This window comes from Salvelinus fontinalis, chromosome 6 (assembly GCF_029448725.1).
Source record: "Salvelinus fontinalis isolate EN_2023a chromosome 6, ASM2944872v1, whole genome shotgun sequence".
NCBI lineage: Eukaryota > Metazoa > Chordata > Actinopteri > Salmoniformes > Salmonidae > Salvelinus > Salvelinus fontinalis.
Window position 1 is genome coordinate 23,885,203 of NC_074670.1, and position 21,621 is coordinate 23,906,823.

At 42.9% G+C, this 21,621-nt stretch overlaps 1 protein-coding gene across 2 annotated transcripts in view; it reads right to left on the bottom strand.

Annotated features, from left to right (window-relative positions):
* The window catches only part of LOC129857386 (sodium/hydrogen exchanger 1-like), a 43,031-nt gene extending 27,075 nt beyond the window's left edge, over positions 1-15,956 (bottom strand). Inside the window, exon 1 of one of the 2 annotated variants that reach the window (XM_055925592.1) lies at positions 14,820-15,956. In XM_055925592.1, coding sequence (XP_055781567.1) covers positions 14,820-15,144 — 325 coding nt within the window. In that variant the 5' untranslated portion in view covers positions 15,145-15,956. The remainder of the gene's footprint in view (positions 1-14,819) is intronic. The other variant, XM_055925593.1, reaches the window with a different exon arrangement.
* Between the last annotated feature and the right edge of the window lie 5,665 nt (positions 15,957-21,621).

The following is a 21,621-nucleotide window of genomic DNA, read 5'->3' on the forward strand; positions in this document are numbered from 1 at the left end:
AGGGGACTGAGCACGCACCCCTTTGGGGCCCCCATGTTGAGAATAAGCGCAACAGAGGTTTTGTTGCCTACCGTCAGGAAGTCTACGACCCAGTTACACAAGGAGGGGTTCAGACCCAAGGCCCTGAGCTTAGTGATGAGCTTGAAGGGCAATATTGTGTTAAACTCTCTGGAGGTAATGCAGTCGGCATTTGATGGCGAGGTATTCCAGATCGGGAGAACAAAAAGGACTTGAGTTCCTGTAAGTTAGCCCAATCATACTCCTCCACCTCTGTGTTTCCCGAAGAGTTCTTTGTTCCTGACCGCGCGATGAAAGGAGAAACCCTCTGGTTGTATGGACAGGAACAATCTATTCAGAGAGAGCCACGATTCCGTAAAACAGAGTATGTTACAGTCCCTTATGTCTCTCTGGAAGGAGATCCTCACCCATGAGCTCATCTATTTTATTGTCCGGGGACTGAACGTTAGCGAGTAATATACTCAGAAGCGGTGGGTGGCATGCCCACCTCCTGAGATTGACTAGGATCACACTTCTCTGGAGGTGACATTTAGGAGCATCACCTGGGATGAATGGGGCTGCCTCAGGCAGTTCAAACAAAGGATCCAGGTTGAATGTCTGGTGAATGACAGTAGGTAATAGTACTAGAAATCTTCTGAGCAAATACTGTAAGAAATAATACCAACAAAAATACCGCAAAGTTGGCTAGGAGCTAGAAACTGGGTGACTATGTCTGTCGGAGCCATTTTGTATCACACCCTTCAACACGAGAACAACCACAACCAGCGGGAAAAATCCGGCAGTAGTAAATAAGAGCTTGTTGGACGTGTTGCCAGCTGAAAGAGAAGTACAAATAATATTGTAACTTTGGAGTTAGAGCTGACTGACAAGAAGATCTTTGCTATCAAGCGAGGCATACTGGTTACAAATTAGGCCTCTAGGAACTAATGCTCTAGATTTCCGAGGGGAGGAAGGAATAATGCACTTAAGCCTATCACAAACTGTTACGCCTGTTTTAGCATGCTGCCACTGACTGAAATAAACACCCTTTGTGTGTATAAAACACATTCAAACCTCGACATAGCCTAGAGGTCATTTTTAGTAGGGGATCCCACAGTGGATGAACATAAATAAACACTATCATACACAGAATGTAGCAAATAGTGTTTAGATGAGCAACATAAATCTCTGGTTTATACAGATTATTATTAATTTTTTTGTAATTTCAGAACCAACACTGTCAATAGTCAACAGTACTAATTGATGTAAGCAGAACTCAAACTCAAGTTACTTGGCCCCTTAAGAGCTAAACTCTTAGGAGTAATATTTAATCCCAGTGCTCATGGCAAAGGTTATTAGTAGTAGATGCATAGCAGGGTTGGAGTCAATTCCACTTAAATTCAGAAAGTACACCAAATAAATTCCTATACCAATTTTTCCTCAATGAAAAGCTAAATTGGAATTTCAGTGTTCTTCCTGATTTTAAATGGAATTGACCCCAACTCTGATACATAGCCTGCAAAACATAGTTATGTGCCTTCTATTTCCTCTGAGAAGTGACTCTGATCCGGAGGAAAATTCCCAACGATACATAAATAACCTGGCAGCAGCAACAGGTCAAATTCCAGAGATTCAACAGGGAACCGGATACCAAGTTTGTGTGTCAGTGACTATGCATGTGTTTGGAAAGGTCTGAGCTGTCAGCACTAGGTCTGCCGCATCTCCGCAATGCATTTTCGGTTGTCTAAGGTTGTCACTCCATGTTATAACATTTCTCAGTGTGTTGGTCATTTCAGTCTCGTGTCAGTCAAAAGACTTCCCTTTCAGTCACTCAACTTCGGTACAACATACCATGGGGAAATCACACTCTCGCGATTTCAGTTTAAGGCTCTAGAATCACGGCTGACAAGGGCCAATTGAAATCTGCGCCTCACGGGAAGCCCCGCCTTCCACAGGTGATAAGCGTGAGGCTCGGATTCATTACTTGAATTATTCCTTCACCTCAGTTTGAACAGGAACGATTCACGCTACTAAAACGAGACTGTCTTACGTTGTGCCAACTAAACTGTTCGTTAGTGACAGAGCGTGCTCACCCCCTGGACGTTGTGTGCTGAAGTTGGCATGGTTTCCTAATCAGGAAAAATGAGTTATTCCTCTAATTGCTTGGTCTGGCTATAGCAAGAAGTTCAATGGCTAAACCGACGGAAACGACGAAGGCTGACAAGCCGGATTCGTGTTTACGACCATACCCCAATGAATTAAAACTTTAGTCTATTGACGCACCGGTGCATCAATCCACACAAAACAAAAATAAGTGTAAAATGCAATAACTTCAAAAGTTTTTTCTGAGTTACAGTTAATATAAGGAAATCAGTCAATTGAAATAAATTCATTAGACCCTAATCTATTGATGTCTCATGACTGGGAATACAGATATGCATCTGCTGGTCACATATACCTTTAAAAAAAAAAGTAGGGGCGTGGGAGAAGAAAAAAAAAAACAGTCAGTATCTGGTGTGACCGCCTCACGCAGTGCAACATTTTCTAAACATAGAGCTGATCAGGCTGTTGATTGTGGCCTGTGGAATGTTGTCCCACTCCTCTTCAATGGCTGTGTGAAGTTGCTGGATATTGGCGGGAGCTCGAGCACGCTTTCGTTCATGTCGATCCAGAGCATCCAAACATGCTCAATAGGTGACATGTTTGGTGAGTATACAGGCCATGGAACTGGGACATTTTCACCTTCCAGGGATTGTGTACAGATCCTTGCAACATAGGGCAATACATTATCATGCTGAAACATGAGGTGATGGCGGCGGATGAATGGCACGACAATGGGCCTCAGGATGTCGTCATTGTATCTGTGCATTCAAATTGCCATCGATAAAACGCAATTGTCTTTGTTGTCCTGTCATTAGGTTATGCCTACCCATACCCTAACTCCACCGCCACCATGGGGCACTGTTCAAAAAGTTGACATCAGCAAACTGCTCACCCTTACGACACCATACACGCCGTCTACCATCTGCCCGGTACAGTTGAAAACAGGATTCATCCGTGAAGAGCCCACTTTTTCAGAGTACAAGTGGCCATCGAAGGTGAGCATTTGCCCACTGAAGACGGTTACAACGCCAAACTGCAGTCAGGTCAAGACCCTGGTAAGGACGACAAGCACACAGATGAGCTTCCCTGTGACGGTTTCTGACAGTTTGTGCAGCAATTCTTTGGTTGTTCAAACACAGTTTCATCAGCTGTCTCAGACGATCCCGCAGGCGAATTAACTAGATGTGGAGGTCCTGTGTTGGCATGGTTACATGTGGTCTGTGGTTACGACGCCGGGTGGACATACAGCCAAATCTCTAAAAAGGAAGTTGGAGGTGGCTTATGGTAGAGAAATGAACATTCAATTCTCTGGCAACAACTCAGGTGGATATTCCTGCAGAAAGCATGCCAAGTGCACGCCTCCTCAAAACACTAAACATTGCTGTGATGACAGTGCTTCTACATTTTGTTACGGCAAACGGGGTACTACATCAGCCATTGCCGTAACCCATAAAGGGGGCCGGGTTTCATGCAGGCTATTCAGTCTAACAGAAGCACAACATGTGTCAGAAGCTTGTCCCATGTTTAATGGCCCTCTGGTACTCTGCGTTCTATGATGTTCATGGGGTATATCACTCTGTCCACAAGGGGGCACCTCTCCCCATGAGTGGCTCATTACTGGGATACATTACTGATTCCTGCCTGTAGTTCACTAGTCCCTATGAGGTGTCTTGTGATACAGGTTATGGGCTCTGAAGGCGATTGGTGGTGGGTAGCGTAGTCGAGGGAACAAGCAAGGTTGGACACGACCATGCTATTATCCAACACACGGTTTGTGTGAATATATATATAATAAATATGAATAAATATGAATTTCTCCAACTCAGCACTTTTCATTCCTGAGAATTAGATTCAATTACAAATCACCCGTCTTACCACAAAAGGGGTCTGTTTTTCAGAGCTGTCTGTCCCATTCCCAGCTAGGTTACAAGGTGCTTTGTCGCCAGTAACCATGACTGGTCGGTAGGGTAACGTCCATGATAAAACATTTTCCCTGGGTCTATTTTTTTTTATTGCATGCGGCCAGCCCTGGGTGACAGGCGGTTCCTGGAACGCATCTTACTGCCTAAACCGAGTGAGGCTTGTTGTGACAATAGTACCCCCAGGTGGCACTGCCAATCAGTGTGCGTCACTGATCGCCGGAGCCCTTGTACCCAGAGTGGGCCGGTCTTTAGGCAAACCTTGACATAAGTTTTTCTTCAACCCTAAGTGTTTACGGGTGTCCCTCATGGGAGTTCGATGAAAAGTGTCCCTTCCCCACATTCAGACACACGGTTCTCAAGACTGGTGGAAATGGAAGAAGAACCAAATCTCTCAAAGTCCCCAACGTGGCGTCCCGCCCCTTTCGTATGTTACTTTACGGAAGGCTTGATGTCTGCTCCGACTAATGGTGCGCATGCGTAGTGTCACCCTGGATCATGCAAACAGTGACATCAGGGCACAAGCTACAGTTTGTTGTGCGTCCCCCTATGCTTCTGCAGCATCATCACCACGTCGACTGTTCCCGAGGCCTCAGTTCAAGTTGAGGGAGGAGATATCCTCCAGTCTCCAGAAGCAGGCAATCTGAGTGGTTCCTATGCCGAAGAACCAGGACGGCTAGTACAGACAGAATTTCCTAGTTCCGGAAAAGGATGGGACTTTGTCCCATTCTAGACCTACGTCCCCTCAGCAAGCACCTCAGTCTACAAACGCTGAATGCTCACGAGCCGCCGGCTAATACAGCCGATTGACTGGTGGCAAGCAGCATTACACACATCCATGCTACTGTTCCATATTCAGTCTCTAGGCTTCATAAGAAACCAGAAAAAGAGCTGTCTGACACCATCTTAACGCATTCCGTTTAAGACTTACTTGCGTAATTGCATTTTTCTATCCACGTGTCCGGGTTCCGGCTCTGCTCAGACAAATTTTGGATGGGTCACAATGCGTTTCGCTAGTACCTACGCCTATTGGGGATGATGGCTTCTGTGATGGAAGTCGTTCCCTTGGGCTATTGTTGATGCGGCCCTTCCATCGCTGAGTGCTAGCAGCCTATGCCGGTCACTTCTGGTGTCCGTCAGGCCTACGGCCCATGACCTAATGGTGGGACCCTCTGCTATTGTCAGGGGGCTCCCGTGGGACGAGTTGTATCCCGCAAGGTGATCACGACAGATCCCCGAGCGTGAAAAACCCAGAAGCGTTGCAGTTCTTGACATACTCAAACCAGCGAGCATGGCACCTACTACAATACACCATTCAAAGGCAATTAAATATTGTCTTGACCATTCACCCTCAACGGCAAACACAATCCAATCTCAAGGCTTAAAAATACTCACCTTCATCTACACACTGATTAAAGTGGATTCAACAGGTCACATCAAGAAGGGATCATAGCTTTCACCTGGTCAGTCCATGACAGGTTAGGGCTGGACGATATGGGCAAAAACAAATCTAATAGCGATTTTTTTTAAATTGTGATTTGATTTGCGATATGGGTCAAACACTTGTAATCATAGAAATGGAGTGACTTACATTAAGAAGAAAAGTGAAAAGCAGCATCATTCTTTTTTGGAACAATCCTGTTGACTGCATTTGACAGAATAGAACAGCATACAAACATATAGTGAATATAACAGGGAGGAGGAGGAACTGCATTGCTTGGGTGACAGTAGCCTCAAGAGAACGGGAAAAGAGGTGAACACACTAAACTATAAAAATGGATGTTTCAAAATGGTGCATGCTATATGCATCACTTGCGATATGGATATTGCACAAGTCAATATTGTGATTTATGTGAATTTGATTAATTGTGCGGCCCTAAAACAGGTATATACACATTACTATAAAAATTATCAGGTTCCTGTTTCCAGGTTATTACAACCTGTTGCAATGACTTAGTAAAGCATCTACACTACCGTTCAAAAGTGTGGGGTCACTTAGAAATGTCCTTGTTTTTGAAAGAAAAGCACATTTTTGGGCAATTAAAATAACATCAAATTGATCAGAAATACAGTGTAGACATTGTTGGTGTTGTAAATGACTATTGTAGCTGGAAACGGCTGATTTTTAATGGAATATCTACATAGCTAATCCAAGTTTATCATTTTAAAAGGCTAACACAATGTGCCATTGGAACACAGGAGTGATGGTTGCTGATAATAGGCCTCTGTACGCCTATGTAGATATTCCATGAAATAAATAATATACTGTATATATATTTTTTTAAATCAGCCGTTTCCAGCTACAATAGTCATTTACAACGTCTACACTGTATTTCTGTTCAATTTGATGTTATTTTCAAAAACAAGGACATTGCTAAATGACCCTAAACTTTTGAACGTAGTATATCTCAAGGAAAAACTCCAGTGTTCAGAGCAACTTCATTACAGATCATTTTGAGTAAATAAGACGGGGCCTGCAGGAAAAAGGGCAGACCGGTCACATTTGGATGGACTGAAGTGATTACGACTGCAACCGCTAACAGCCAGAGACCAAACCGTCAATTCAGGACTGGAATGCTAAATTACCCCAGTTTGTGTGAAGACTGGCACTCCAGGAAGTGAATGACTCATCGTCCCTGGACAAGGAGCTCTTTCACCTCCAATGGTCTGTGTTAGGCCTCCTTAGCTAGGTCACACCCAAAGGCTTAAGACAATACAAACAAGAGAGGACAGGTAGCAAGCAGCGCTGAAAGAAATGTAGTTATAAAAAGGCCCTTTCACTTGGCTCCTGTCCGTCGGGACATACTGTATTACACTCTATGGTTGAGCTCCTTTCAGAAAATGATCATTTATTTTGCATTTCCGCCAACGCTTAGGCCTAGAATTAGGAGGCACTGTTGATGTGCCTGAAGCTCCTAACCAACTTGCAGACAGCTGACACATTCTCTAGCACAGTGGTGTCAAACATACAGCCCTCTGTGGTTTGAGTAAATAAAACAAAATACTTTTTATTTTTTACAAATCACAGAAATGAAAGCTAGATAGTCAGGGAGCACCGAAAATTCCAAAAATGACAGAAGACTATTTTACAGTGCGGCCCTCTGGAACTCGTTGAAGACCAAATGCGGCCCCCGGGGCAAAATGAGTTTGACACCCCTGCAATAGCAGAATACTCCAATCATGGCCTCCAGTATTCACACTCCTCAGTGGCAAGTACATATCACAGCTGGAGATAAGGTGGTACATGGGGGAACATTGGGATCAGGTATCCCCCCGTTGACACCGATAACACAGGCTCGCCATATGAATGGATGGTTATGGATAAGCGCACTTTACATTTACATTACATTTAAGTCATTTAGCAGACGCTCTTATCCAGAGCGACTTACAAATTGGTGCATTCACCTTATGATATCCAGTGGAACAACCACTTTACAATAGTACTTCAGTGAGAAGCATGGTACTGATAAGCCATGGTGGGGTCAATGGAATGTCCATTCTAAACCTTATTTCCTTTCTGGTGCTTATCATATTTTCTCTGTATCATTACTGTGCCTCAAACTGACACCCTGTTGGGATAAAAAAAAAAAAAACGTTTTAACAGGCCATGGCTGCGAATACAGAGTTTTCGCCCCTGCCTCTCTGGAAATATTTCTCAAAGCTACGGATCTGGGATCACGTTCTGCTCAGGTGTTATTTAACGCACATATATTTTTTCTACGTAGCTGCCACTCACACTCCACCTCCCTTCATGTTTCTGTCTTTACTCAGCATTTTTTTTTTACCATTTGATGTAGCCCTTCTCTGGCTCATATTTCTGAACTGAAATCCAAAATCTGCGGCGATTTGATATGCTGCCGAGATAGCTGCATGCAACTACCCACTTGATTTTGAGACAGACTAAACTGAAGCGCAGGCCATCCAACACTGTATTCACTGCACTAATTGTAGGTCTGAATCCCTAAGACGACGATCCTATTCAATTCGGATGTTACTTTATATGGACAATCAACCTATGTGAATACCCTGGTAACACATAGTCAAACAACTTGACTAGCCTATGACGATGGGATGAAAAAAGTAAAAGAGCCATAAAAGCAAATAAATGGGAAAACCTTGCAAGTCGTAACACTTCGGGCAGGAAGTTAATGATATAGGCCTACTTGCTAGCTCTCCCAGACTTCCACACAGTCATTAAATATTAGGTCTGAAGGCCACTGACAAATAAAATGGCAACGGTTGCATCTTCTGATTTCACTGTCACATTACTCAGCTGTGTGCTAAAGGCAACTTAATGCGCAAGCTTTTACTCTCCGTGCACTGGAGTCGTATTCAAGTTTGAAAATACCTACGCTAGCAGCAGTGCTTAGATAAACGGATTGCGTAGGAGAGATTTCTCATTATATCCTACTCATTTGTAAGGCATATATCTCCTTGTGTTTACGCAGAAAACCAACCTTGAGCAAACCGAGATAAAATTACAAACCTGAGATTTGAGCCCACTGGAGCCATTTATCCTAACATACTTTTAGGCCACTCCCTGTTCCTGACAACTCAAGGTGATTGTAACAAGGTGACTGGGTTTGATGTTGTAACATTATTAGGCCTAATCTAACTATGGTTTCCATAGGCAGGCCACGATTCCAGTAGTAATAAATTATATTGATTTGTGACGTACAATATTTCCATTGTGCACTGATACAGTATGCGGAGCAGGGCACCCACTGACAGTTGTGCTGTCCGCCTCTCAGGTTGTTTACTGTAGATAACGGCCTCTTAAACCTTCTGAAAGAGTGCCTTGATCTTTTAGTGAACCATTTGTGGTAGAAACAAAATCTAAAAACGGGAGACTCACAGGACTCCAAATATAAACTCTTGAAAAGAAACCAACAGCGCTGGACTTACAGGGCTGCCCGCTGACCCGGGGAGGTTCTGGAAATCCTTCATGCCAGTCAACCTACCTCAGTAGGCCAGTGAAAAAAAAAATGTTATATATATATATATATATGTATAGTGCTAGGTCAAGGGGTCTGAATCATTTCCAAATGCACTGTATGTACACACACACACACACACACACACACACACACACAAACACAGTACCAGTCAAAAGTTTGGACACACCTACTCATTGAAGGGTTTTTCTTCATTTTTTACTATTTTCTACATTGTAGAATAGTAAAGACACAAAAACTATGAAATAACACACATAGAATCATGTAGTAACCAAAAAATGTGAAGAATCTCAAACATAAAATATATTTGGATTTAGGGACCTCCCGGGTGGCGCAGTGGTCTAGGGGACTGCATCGCAGCACTAGCTGCGCCACCAGAGACTCTGGGTTCGCGCACAGGCTCTGTCGCAGCCGGCCACGACCGGAAGGTCCGTGGGGCGACGCACAATTGGCCTAGCGTCGTCCGGGTTAGGGAGGGTTTGGCCGGTAGGGATATCCTTGTCTCATCGCGCACCAGCGACTCCTGTGGCGGGCCGGGCGCAGTGCGCGCTAACCAAGGGAGCCGGGAGCCGGGTGCACGGTGTTTCCTCCGACACATTGGTGCAGATGGCTTCCGGGTTGGAGGCGCGCTGTGTTAAGAAGCAGTGCGGCTTGGTTGGGTTGTGTTTCGGAGGACGCATGGCTTTCGACCTTCGTCTCTCCCGAGCCCGTATGAGAGTTGTAGCGATGAGACAAGATAGTAATTACTAGCAATTGGATACCACGAAAATTGGGAGAAAAGGGGGTCAAATTTTAATATATATATATATATATATATATACACATATATATATATATATATATATATATATATATATATATATATATATATATATATATATGGATTTGTTGAACAAAGTAGCCACCCTTGCACACTCAACCAGCTTCATGAGGTAGTCACCTGGAATGCATTTCAATTAACAGGTGTGCCTTATTAAGAAGGAAAGAGATTCCGCAAATTAACTTTTAACGAGTTTGAGCCAATCAGTTGTGTTGTGACAAGGTAGGGGTGGTATACAGAAGATAGCCCTGTTTGATAAAATACCAAGTCCATATTAGGGCAAGAACAGCTCAAAAAAGCAAAGAGAAATGACAGTCCATCAATACTTGAAGACAAAGTTCAGTCAATGGAACATGTAAAGAACTTCTTTAAGTGAAGTCGCAATTTATCCTCTGCTGCAGAGGATGATGACACTTATGAAATGCTTGTAATTATACTTCAGTATTCCAAGGTAACATCTGACAAAAATATATATAGACACTGAGGCAGCAGACTTTGAAAATTAATATTTGTGTCATTCTCAAAACTTTTGGCCACGACTGTACAGTCAATAATACAGTAAAAAAAATAAGTCTATATACAGTGAGTGCAAATGAGTAAGATAAGGGAGGTAAGGCAATAAATAGGCCATGGTGGCGAAGTAATTACAATATAGCAATTAAACACTGGAATGGTAGATGTGCAGAAGACGAATGTGCAAGTAGAGATACTTGGGTGCAAAGGAGCAAGATAAATAAATACAGTATGGGGATGAGGTAGTTGGATGTGCTGTTTACAGGTGGGCTATGCACAGGTGCAGTGATCTGCTCTGACAGCTAGTGCTTAAAGCTAGTGAGGGAGATATGAGTCTCCAGCTTCAGTGATTTTTGCAGTTCGTTCCAGTCAGTCATTGGCAGCAGAGAACTGGAAGGAAAGGCGGCCAAAGGAGGAATTGGCTTTGGGGGTGACCAGTGAGATATACCTACTGGAGCACGTGCTACAGGTGGGTGCTGCCATGGTGACCAGTGAGCTGAGATAAGGCGGGGCTTTACCTAGCAGAGACTTGTAGATGACCTGGAGCCAGTGGGTTTGGCGATGAGTATGAAGCGAGGGCCAGCCAGCGAGGGCCAGCCAACGAGAGCGTACAGGTCGCAGTGGTGGGTAGTATATGCGGCTTTGGTGACAAAACGGATGGCACTGTGATAGACTGCATCCAATTTGTTGAGTAAAGTGTTGGAGGCTATTTCATAAATGACATCGCCGAAGTCGAGGATTGGTAGGATGGTCAGTTTTATGATGGTGTTTGGCAGCATGAGTGAAGGGTGCTTTGTTGCGAAATAGGAAGCCGGTTCTAGATTTAATTTTGGATTGGAGATGCTTAATGGGAGTCTGGAAGGAGAGTTTAGAGTCTAGCCAGACATCTAGGTATTTGTACTCAGTTGACTTAAAAATCAGCTTGAAAATGCATAGCAAGACTTGAAAATGGCTGTTTAGCTATGATCAACAACCAACTAGACAGAGTTTGAATTATTTTTTTAAGAATAAAATGTGCAAATATTGTACAATCCAGGTGTGCAAAGCTCTTTCTTAGAGACTTACCGAGGAAGATCCAAAGCTGTAATCGCTGCCAAAGGCGATTCTAACGTGTATTGACTCAGGGGAGTGAATACTTGTATAAAGGAGATATATTTCTGTATTTCATTTTCAATAAAATTAGCAGATTTCAAAAAACATGTTTTCACTTCGCCATGATGGGGTATTGTGTGTAGACAAGGGGTATAAATATTTTCGGGAAGGCACAGATTAGCTAGATAGATTTTTTTGGAAAGACCTTGAAAGTGGTCGCCTGACATAGTTGAAGCATTGTTGTGGACTTACAACGTCCAATAATATCCTTGGGAAACTCCCCCTCTATGTACGTGCCCTCAATGTGAGCTTAGTACGGCCTGTGTATCAATAATGAATACAGCCTGAAACAGTCCTCTGCTACTCTTGCTGCAGTTGTTCCTCTGTTTGACAGTCGATGCAGAGCCACAGTAGAAGCTGAACAATGTATAATAGAACAATACTAAAATAGAAAACTGTGCCATGACTTGCATGAGATGGGGAAAGGAGAGATATTTCAGGGGCGTTTATCAATGGAACATTTGACTAGGGCCTATTATTTTCCCAAATTAATTGTCTAAATCAACAACGGTGTACTTGGACTTATTTATTGCAGGACAATTGTCTATGCAAATGTATTTACACAGTAGCATCAGCATGTCATTGTGTGATGTGAATGGATATATTAAGTCAAAGGTGCATTTAAGGGCCAACTATGCAATCTTGCGCATTGTGAGTGAGTGTTGTAAGAATGAGCAGAGTGGAAAAGAGCTCAGCACAGACTCTCTCCATTTATTTTCCTTCCATTTCCATTCAAGCTCCTCTGTTCCAGGTGGCAGTTGGTTCACCCCAGACAAATATTGGCCACAGACTAGACCAACGGCCCACAATGTGGGTGAGTAGGACTTGGGCTCTCAGGAGAACAGGACGGGGCACTGCCACATTCCAATTTAGTTTTGAATTGCCATGTTTGCATTACAAATGGGAGGTGTGACAAACTTGAGTCGCCAGGCATATATCAGAGGTAATTGTACCTGCCTGGTCACCTGTTGCCTAAAAATACTGTAAGAGTAGATCTAATAGAGCGGCAAAGCAATGTAGGCCTACCAATGTAGTCTAGTCTTCAGCCTAACTCTTTAGATATAGGCCTAATCATATCAACACTACTGTATGTAAAATGTTAACAACCTACATTCCTGGCTTTGATTAGCCGATCCTCTCTTTATTAGTGTTGTATACTACTACCACCATGACCCTTTGGAGAAGCAGGGATCTACCTAGCATATCAATCATCTAGTAGTTGAACTGAACGCCAAACTACATGTGCTTTGATGCATTACACATTCAAATGTGAAAAAGGGTCATTTATGTGTGTTGTTAATAGCTTGTTAACACACATTCCCTCTGTTAATGGTTAGACAGCGTTTACGAGAGACCCGAGATCTAGGTCAAGTCCAATACATGTCTTCCAATGTACAGTACAGAGTGCTGAGGTAAAAGCATAGGCTAGTCCTGAATGTGGGCCACAACGCATGTGAACAATGTATTGAGGACTTGAATGTTAAGTGTAGCTTGGCCAATACATTGTTATCAGTCAATATGGCCTGTACTCTTTAGACCTAAATCAGTGTTGGCACACTTGCTACAACATTTAATAACCAGAGGATGTCTCTCACTTACCACACTCTCTGCTACAAGAAATCACATTTATCCCAAGGTTATATTGACATATAGGAAGAGCTATTGCTTAGGGGAATAAGGGATATTGATTTTAGGGCCTTCTTAAATGAAGGAAGTCTAGTATTGGACAAAATGAACAGAGCAAGCAAAGCCAGTCTGAAAGAGCCGCAAAATAACATTAAAAATAGATCATGGATGCAGCTTTAAGCTTAAAAAAAAGAATGAGAACTGAGTAGAACACAGGCAGGACGCTGGGGCTGAGCAGCGCAGCTGTCAAGCCAGATTATAAACACAGGGGTTTTAGCATAATCAGAAGCTGAAGGTCACTGCTGTTCCTGTTTGTTTCACTCACGCTCACTCACTCTTTCACATCTGCCCCTCTCCCCCTTTCCTTGCTCTCCTGCATTCTCTCTTCTACCTATTTCCCATTCTCTTTCTTTCTCCCACACACCACCCTCCCTCTTTCCTCCCTGTTCCTCTCCATCTTCTTTCTCCTTCTCAACCTTCACCTTGTCTCATCCTCACTCCCTCCAAACCACTGCACCCAGCTGCCGGGGGCTCTCCCCATCTTCCCCCAGGACAGTGGGCCTCCCCCTCGGTAAGTGAGACAGTCCCTCTCTGGCCTGGCCATAGGCTGACACACACCCAGACTCATTATTATGTTGCGGAGAAATAGCAGGCTGCTGGCTCTTAGCAAATGGCAGTAGGGGACGCAGCAGGAAACACTGCAGGGGCATGAGGAGAGCACACCGCACACAGGAAGAGGAGAAGAAGAGAGAGGAAGGGAGTGGGAGATGAGGGTGTGAGAGAGGAGAGAGAAGAAAAGAGAAGTGTCATGATAAGAATGAGGGAGAGGAGATGAGACGAGCACTGCAAGAAGAGCAATAAACATGTAGAGGTGAGAAGTAGCAGTGCGAGATGAAATGATTGCAGTAAGGAGAAAGACAGAGAGCGGCGAGGGGACCACAACCAGTGACAAGGAAAAGGGAAGAGGATAGAAGTTAGGCTACAATTGTGTGTGCGTGTCTCTCGTGTTTCCATTGCCAAACATCATGTGTCAACAAAACAGCTTTTAATAGGAACCGTGTGGTCAAACATGTCCCCTTGATGAGAACTTGCAACGATTTCAGTCTAGCCTATGCCCAAAAGTGCAGCAAAAACAATGTGCTTAGTCACGCATCACATCATTGTGTCAAGGAGCACTGATTGCACCTTCCACTTCAAAACATTACCTAAGTGTATGCTCATCATTCCCAGGAAGATCACTTACTATGCAGAATACAGGACAACAAGTCCAACCAATACAAGAGCCACCTAAGCCTGTAACAATGAGTGTCCCCTAGCTTGTTGAGTCAGTTTATCTGTGACATCTTTATACAGAGTACATGGGAATGTCACATTATGGACTACCACTCCATAATCACCTATTGACTTTACTCTGACCAGTCAATGTGTAGTACTTTCCCATCTCACATGGCATAATCCCTGCTAAGGTACAAACCGTTTTTTTTTTTAGAACTTTAACATTTGATTGGGGTTCAAAGGGTATGAACTCTGAGTATCAGGAAAGGCATCATTCCTCTTGATAATGCTGAATTTAAATTGCAATCAATGGCATTCTTCAAACACCTAGATTGCCTGCTCACCTCAATGAACTGGTAAGAGAAACATGGGTGCTTTACTTTTTCTCTGTATTGGCTATGAGAATAAAACTCAAGCTGAACCTCAAACCAAATAAACCAGACTAACAGTGCAACTCACCTAATTTCATTAAAGAGGCCAGCAGCACCCATAAAGAGATCTCGAAAGGCACCTGTATGTGATGGTAATCTAGAGACAGGACAGGAAAGGCCTTTTTTATGTATGTGTAGTTAGTATGGTCGTGGCTGCCTGCTATCCCTCTGTGGTCGTCGAGGTGGCCGTGTCCTCCTCCAGTGTTATCCTGAGCGCCGATGTCCGGTGAGCTCGCAGCTCCAAGCGTCAGTACGGTGCCCTCCAGAAAGATCAACATCACCAGAAGTAGGAGTCCCCGCTCCAGAAAACTTCTGGAGCCACTGGGTGAGTGTAAAGCTACGCGAACAGACATGTTGAAATTCGTTTTTTTATAACTTAAAAGAATTTAGGGGGGAAAAAGTGAGCTGGAAGTCGTGTAAAGTGTGCGTGTAATGAACACACGTTCCTCACTAGCAACTGTATTTCAAAAGGACCCACAAAATATCCATGTTCGACAATTGGCTGGCTAGCTAGGCAACTTTAGTTAGTTATTTGAGATGGATGCAGCAGTTCCAGGTACTGTAGCAAGCTGGCTAACACCATTCGTGAAAGCAGGAATCGTCGAAGGTACACCAGCTAGTTATCCTACCGGACATGGAGAGCTCAGGACACGGCTACAGTGCTATGTTAGTTAGCTAGTTACATATCCTCTCCTAAATAGCAAATTTTTTAATTGAAAACTTGGTCCGAATTGTTGTTTTAGATACTGAGAGCGTAGGTTAACCTCTTCGGTGAAAGATGTCATTGCTCACCGCCGACCGGTAAAAAGATGCTGCTCATTCAATTCCGGTCCACAAGAAGATAAATATCCTCAATAATGTCAACGGTTACAGCTGATCGAAGTCCAATATTGACCTTGAATTAAACGTTTAGAACTGTCACGTTGCATTTACGGGGGATGCGAGATATATGAACTCCATTCCATGCACCGGGTGTATGCGCCGTACCCTGTCCCGACAGAACAAGACCTTCTTTGAACTCAGTCAGTATGAGGATGCGTGGCTCCAACAGTGACTTCTGATGTTATCACTCCGCCAATGTACTCCTGTAATGTGACGTTAGCGCGATACATACAACCTTCAAAACGCACACCCTTTCGCGGAGGGAGGAGAATGAGGAGGGGGCCCTTTTTATTTTCGATCACAGTGACATCTATTGGAGAGGAGGTGCGCGAGAGGACGTGGGAAATGTATCTTAAATGTTCATATATGGAAAAACCATACATTTATTTGTTCCTTTTTGCCAAGTTCCTGTTCAATAGTCTGTCTAGGCCCAGTGGGTAGTCGCGCGCTTCACGTTCTGTCTCAGGAAACTTGAGGGCGTGCACTGCTATGGCTGATCTACCTGGATTGCAGGGCAGAACAACGCTACAGTATGGCTAGCCTAGTATCTGGTATCTGTTGGAATTGATTGCACCATAAACGTCATGTCCATAAGTCTTCATTGTAGGCTAATTCAAAATGTACCTCTAGGGTGAGAATATATTGCTGTAAATGCATTGATTGAAAAAATATCCAACTGGAATAGTCTCTTTAAAAATTATCTTCAATTCAATATCAAAATTGTGTTCTGGAAATGGGTGTGTTTTTGTCAGTCCAGCCAAAAACATTTCACCATGCCTTCAATATCAACTGTGTGTTTTGGAAATGGGTGTTTTTCTGCGAGTACAGCCAAAACATTTTGTCATCAATTTCGTAATTACAATTTCGTAACGCCTTGGGTGGTGACAGCATGTCACGAATAGCATACTGTACACAACCTATTTTTGCTCGTTTACTTTGACCTTTAGGCAAGTCTGTCGTTGTGTTTAGTGTCTCCCGGTAACGCTTTAACCCCCACAGCTTGCCAAATACATTAGTACCATACCACTGAAGGTGTCTGGCTTGTAATTACTGTGGTGGGAAATGGTATGGTCATTGAGAGCTGTTTGCTTCAACAACAAAAAATGAAATGCTCATAACAATTAGTGTAATAACACATATGAGAATGAGTCGATCGGGTGCTGCTGATGATTATCATGTTGGGTGTCATAAAATATTTAAAGGAGGTGAAGGTTGTTGAAAAAGTGCTCTTTATATGAAGCATTTTGAAGCACACAATGACCATTCATGCAATGTTAACATTCTTATTAATTTACAGTATTGTATATTGTACTGTAAAAGTTGTAATTAATCAAAGGGGATTAGGTAGTTTAGCCTCTGTCTGACCTGCCAGCACCTGTATGCATTTTACCACAGAGATAATAGCTGCATGAATAAGTTATGATGAATACCAATCGAATGTCTGTGTGGTTGCACTTCATGCCCCTGGGGCTTGGGCACACACGTTGGCATGGGGAACCAAGTGTCCCTGTATGCAACCTTGCACTCATGGGGAACCAAGTGTCCCTGCATGCACCCTTGCACTCGGTTCCTGTAATGCCATAAAAGATTGAAGTGCAGCACGATAGTGAGACACACACATATACACACACACAGAGGTTTGCTGTGCCTATTTTTAATATACTTAAAGGGATATTGCATAATAGATTTTTCTAATTTGCTTGAGATAAAGCGTATGATAAATACACACATGTTAAGGCCAGGACAAAGTTTATTGAAAATGATTTCCCCATCCAAAATCTATTTGTCTGGATATGAACAGTTGTATAAATGGCCCAGCTTACTTTTATGGGTTGTTCCATTCGATTTCAATCACTGTTCGACTACACCCCTTTTGATTTGAACAAAAGGTCCTATACATTTTTTCCAATGGTAGAAGTGTTCAGAAAGTAACCTTTTGGACCTGACTGTCAAAACATTTAGGAGATAGAGGTCCTCAAAATTGACCCATTTTGCATACCCCATCCTACTGTGAGTGTCACGTTCCTGACCTGTTTTCTGTTAGTTTGTGTATGTGTTAGCTGGTCAGGACGTGAGTTTGGGTGGGCAGTCTATGTTTTCTGTTTCTATGTTGGTTTAAGGGTGACCTGATATGGCTCTCAATTAGAGGCAGGTGGTTTTCATTTCCTCTGATTGAGAGCCATATTAAGGTAGGTGTTTTCACACTGTTTGTTTGTGGGTGGTTGTCTTCCGTGTCAGTATGTTATTTCGTACCACACGGGACTGTTGCGGTGTGTATGTAGTCTGTTCGTAGTCTGTTCGTGCGTTCTTCGTGTCTATGTAAGTTCTCATGTTTAGGTCAGTCTACTCCGTTTTGTTGTTTTGTTAGTTTATAGTGAAGTTCGTGTTTTCGTTTTTTCTGTAAATAAATAATGTCATCATACCTCGCTGCACATTGGTCTTCCGATCCCTCTCTCCTCTCCTCGTCCGAGGAGGAGGAAGAATTAGAGAACCGTTACAGTGAGACATCCGTGTCTTCATCTCTGGAAAGGTAAACGATTGAGTTTGATAGTATATTTCAATGCTTACAAACAGAGTTGTCAAACAATTTTATCATTTCTTGAAGAATGTTTTAAAATATATTTTCTTTCGATTGTTTATCATCTGCGTTTTTAGATATTTTACATTAAATGTAAAGAAAGAAATGATAAAATAGTTTGACAGTCCTGTTTGTAAGCTTGATATTAAACTCAGCCATTTATATTTCCCAGTGATGAAGACATGGATGTCTCATGGTAGGGTGGGGTACAGTATGTAACATGGGTAAACTTTGAGCACCTCCATCTCCTAAATGTTTTAGCATTCAGGTCCAAAATGTAACTTTCTGATCACTTCATCATGGGCAAATATGTATGGAAAGTTTCATTAAAATCAAAAGGGGTGCGGTCAAAAAGTGATTGAAATCAAATGGAACGAGCCTTATGCAACGCGCTTCAGTCATGGCATGATGCTCTCACTTGTATAGTTTGGAAAGTTCATTAAGTTTGCCCTCATTTCAATCATGGAGAGCGAAGCCAACATTTTGGCAAGTCTTGTCTATATTTGGACACATAAATGTGTACATTTATTCTTTCCTCTCTATTGTGGCTAAGGTCATGATGCCAGTGTTTGCTTCAAGGACTCAAATTGCTACAACATGACTCCAAACTAGATCAAACACTTTCAGGAAATAAAAACAGACATGTTGTTGTGGTCCGTGGAATTGAACCAAATTACCCAGAACGCTTAAGTTAAATACATGTTTGGTTTATCTTGTGTTTTTTGTCAGCTTGGTTAGTGCAGATATGTACATCGTGTGTTTCAAAGGGCACATAAACCCAAAGGTCTCAGGACTCAATTCTGAAATCTAATGTGCATTGGAACCAAGATAACCCCAAGACAAATAGGATTGTTTGATGTCTGTTCGGAAGAAATGTTGTTCCTTTGAGCCTTGTTTTACATCCCTAACCCAATAAACAACATTTTGTCACAAACATCACATGATTCATTTAGAAACCCAGTAACTCCAAAATTGCAAAACAAACTTCACCAAAAGAAAGCATTCCCTTCCCTTTTCAGGTGACCAAAACCACAGAACTCATGGCTTTGTATTAAAGAGGTGCCATCATACTTGAACTCAATTTATAATAGAATGGAATAAAAATTAAGGAGTCATAGTTTTTGGGTTGTCACTTTAGCCAGTTTAGCAGAACCCTTTTTGGGGTCACATGATAGCTTTGAAGTGTCTATTTTCTGCCTGTCTCTTCATAGAGTAAACAGGTCACCATATCTTCTCCTCCAACCACATAATGTGGAATAAAACAAGCCAATTACACCCAGGCAGCACTTCAACCTGCAGATGGGGACTAACCACAAGATCCCTGGCAAACTGCTAGCCTAGTAAAACCAGACTGAACGCTGTGCTCAAGTTAAACAATGGTGAGCGTAGTATTCAAACTGGTTTAACCAGGCTAGCAGCCTGGTACCGTCTCATCCTATCCACAACGTGCAGCCTAGTAATCATGACCCCTCTGACTGTGTTCAATTTGAAAACAAATGCTGTCATGTCATGCCACGTGGTCATTGTCTCCTGATGTAAGCACTGTGCTCACTGACAAGCCCTGACACCATGTCTAATAGAATGTCAGTCACAATAATATTGTGACAGCATGAAACTAAAATAAGCTGTGGAGATAACAATGTTGGTTTGTTGAGATGCTCAAACAGCAGTCTACACTTCAGTGCATTTCAGAGTAATGTATCTTAAGTTCCACTTAAGTTGTATGTTCACTTAGTAGGCATTGATGTCAATGGGAGACTAAGGGAACATTTTGGAAGTTCGAATTGTCTCTTAAGAGTAGGGTTGCACATTTTGGGGAATATTCAGAGGTGGAAACTTTCTGTGGGAATTAACAAGAATACGTGGGAATTAATAGCAATATATGAGAATTAACGGCAATATATGGAAATTAATATTAATACCATTAAAATGTGGATGTTTTTTTGCATTGGATATATTTACCATATCATATGAAGACAGAAACATAAACCTTTTATAATTGCAAATTATTAAATCCTTCCAATAGAAATGTAAAAAACTATTTAGTTACAAATTGAACTATAATTAAATGAGTTGACTCTTCACATGGGATGATTTCACTGAACAACTATAGAAAGGGAATATTGAATGATCCCCAATGATCCATCGCATCTCCCAAAAACGTTTTCAGCATACATCTGTAAAATTATAGTCTAGAAACTAAAGCTTTGGTTGTCTTCCTCTCAGGCTTCCAAGTCTTCTCCCTGGACCTCCTCAATGTCCACCTCTTGAACATCAGACTCTGAGGCCTCATCTTCACTCTCACTTTCCAACCTTGTTGAGGATGGCTCGTTGTCAGGCTCAAAAGCTTCAAATTTGCCAGGATGGCCACCAATTTTTCAACCCTTGTATTGGTCAGCCTGTTGCATGCTTTGGTGTGTATGTGCCCAAACAAGGACCAGTTGCGCTCTGAGGCGGCTGATGTTGGTGGGATTTGGAGGATGATGGAAGCAACAGGGGAAAGAGCCTCAGATCCACAAAGTCCCTTCCACCAGGTGGTTGATGAGATATGTTGGCACAACTGCCATATTGCATCTCCATCACAAAGCCCTTGCTTGGAAGTGCACTTCGCCAGACTGCCAAGAACCTTGCCCTCATCCAGACCAAGGTGGCGAGACACGGTAGTGATGACACCATAGGACTTGTTGATCTCTGCACCAGACAGGTAGCTTTTGCCAGCATACTTGGGGTCCAACATGTACGCTGCGGCATGTATGGGCTTCAGGGAGACGTCTTCATGTTTTTTGATGTATTTCAGAACTGCAATTCCCTCTGCTTGGAGCAACAGTGAAGTGGGCAGGGCAGTACGGATTTTTCTCTTACATCTACAAGCAGAGTCTGAACATCAGGAGTTTCAGGCTGCTTACTACTCTCTCCCAAAATACATCATCCAGGAGGATCCTCTTGATAGGGCTATCCATATCGGCAGACTGTGATATGGCAATTTCTTGGAGAGATTCTATTCCCTCCAGGAGACTGTCAAACATGATGACAACACCACCCCAGTGGGTGTTGCTGGGCAGCTTCAATGTGGTGCTCTTATTCTTCTCACTTTGCTTGGTGAGGTAGATTGCTGCTATAACTTGATGACCCCTCACATACCTAACCATTTCCTTGGTTCTATTGTAGAGTGTTTTTAGTGGCATAATATCCTTGAGGAGCAGATTCTATGCATGAGCATTACAGCCAATGGCTGTGGTGTGAGGGTAGGACTCCTCCACTTTAGACCAAGCAGCCTTCATGTTTGTAGCATTGTCTGTCACCAGTGCAAATACCTTCTGTGGTCCAAGCTCATTGATGACTGCCTTCAGCTCATCTGCAATGTAGAGAC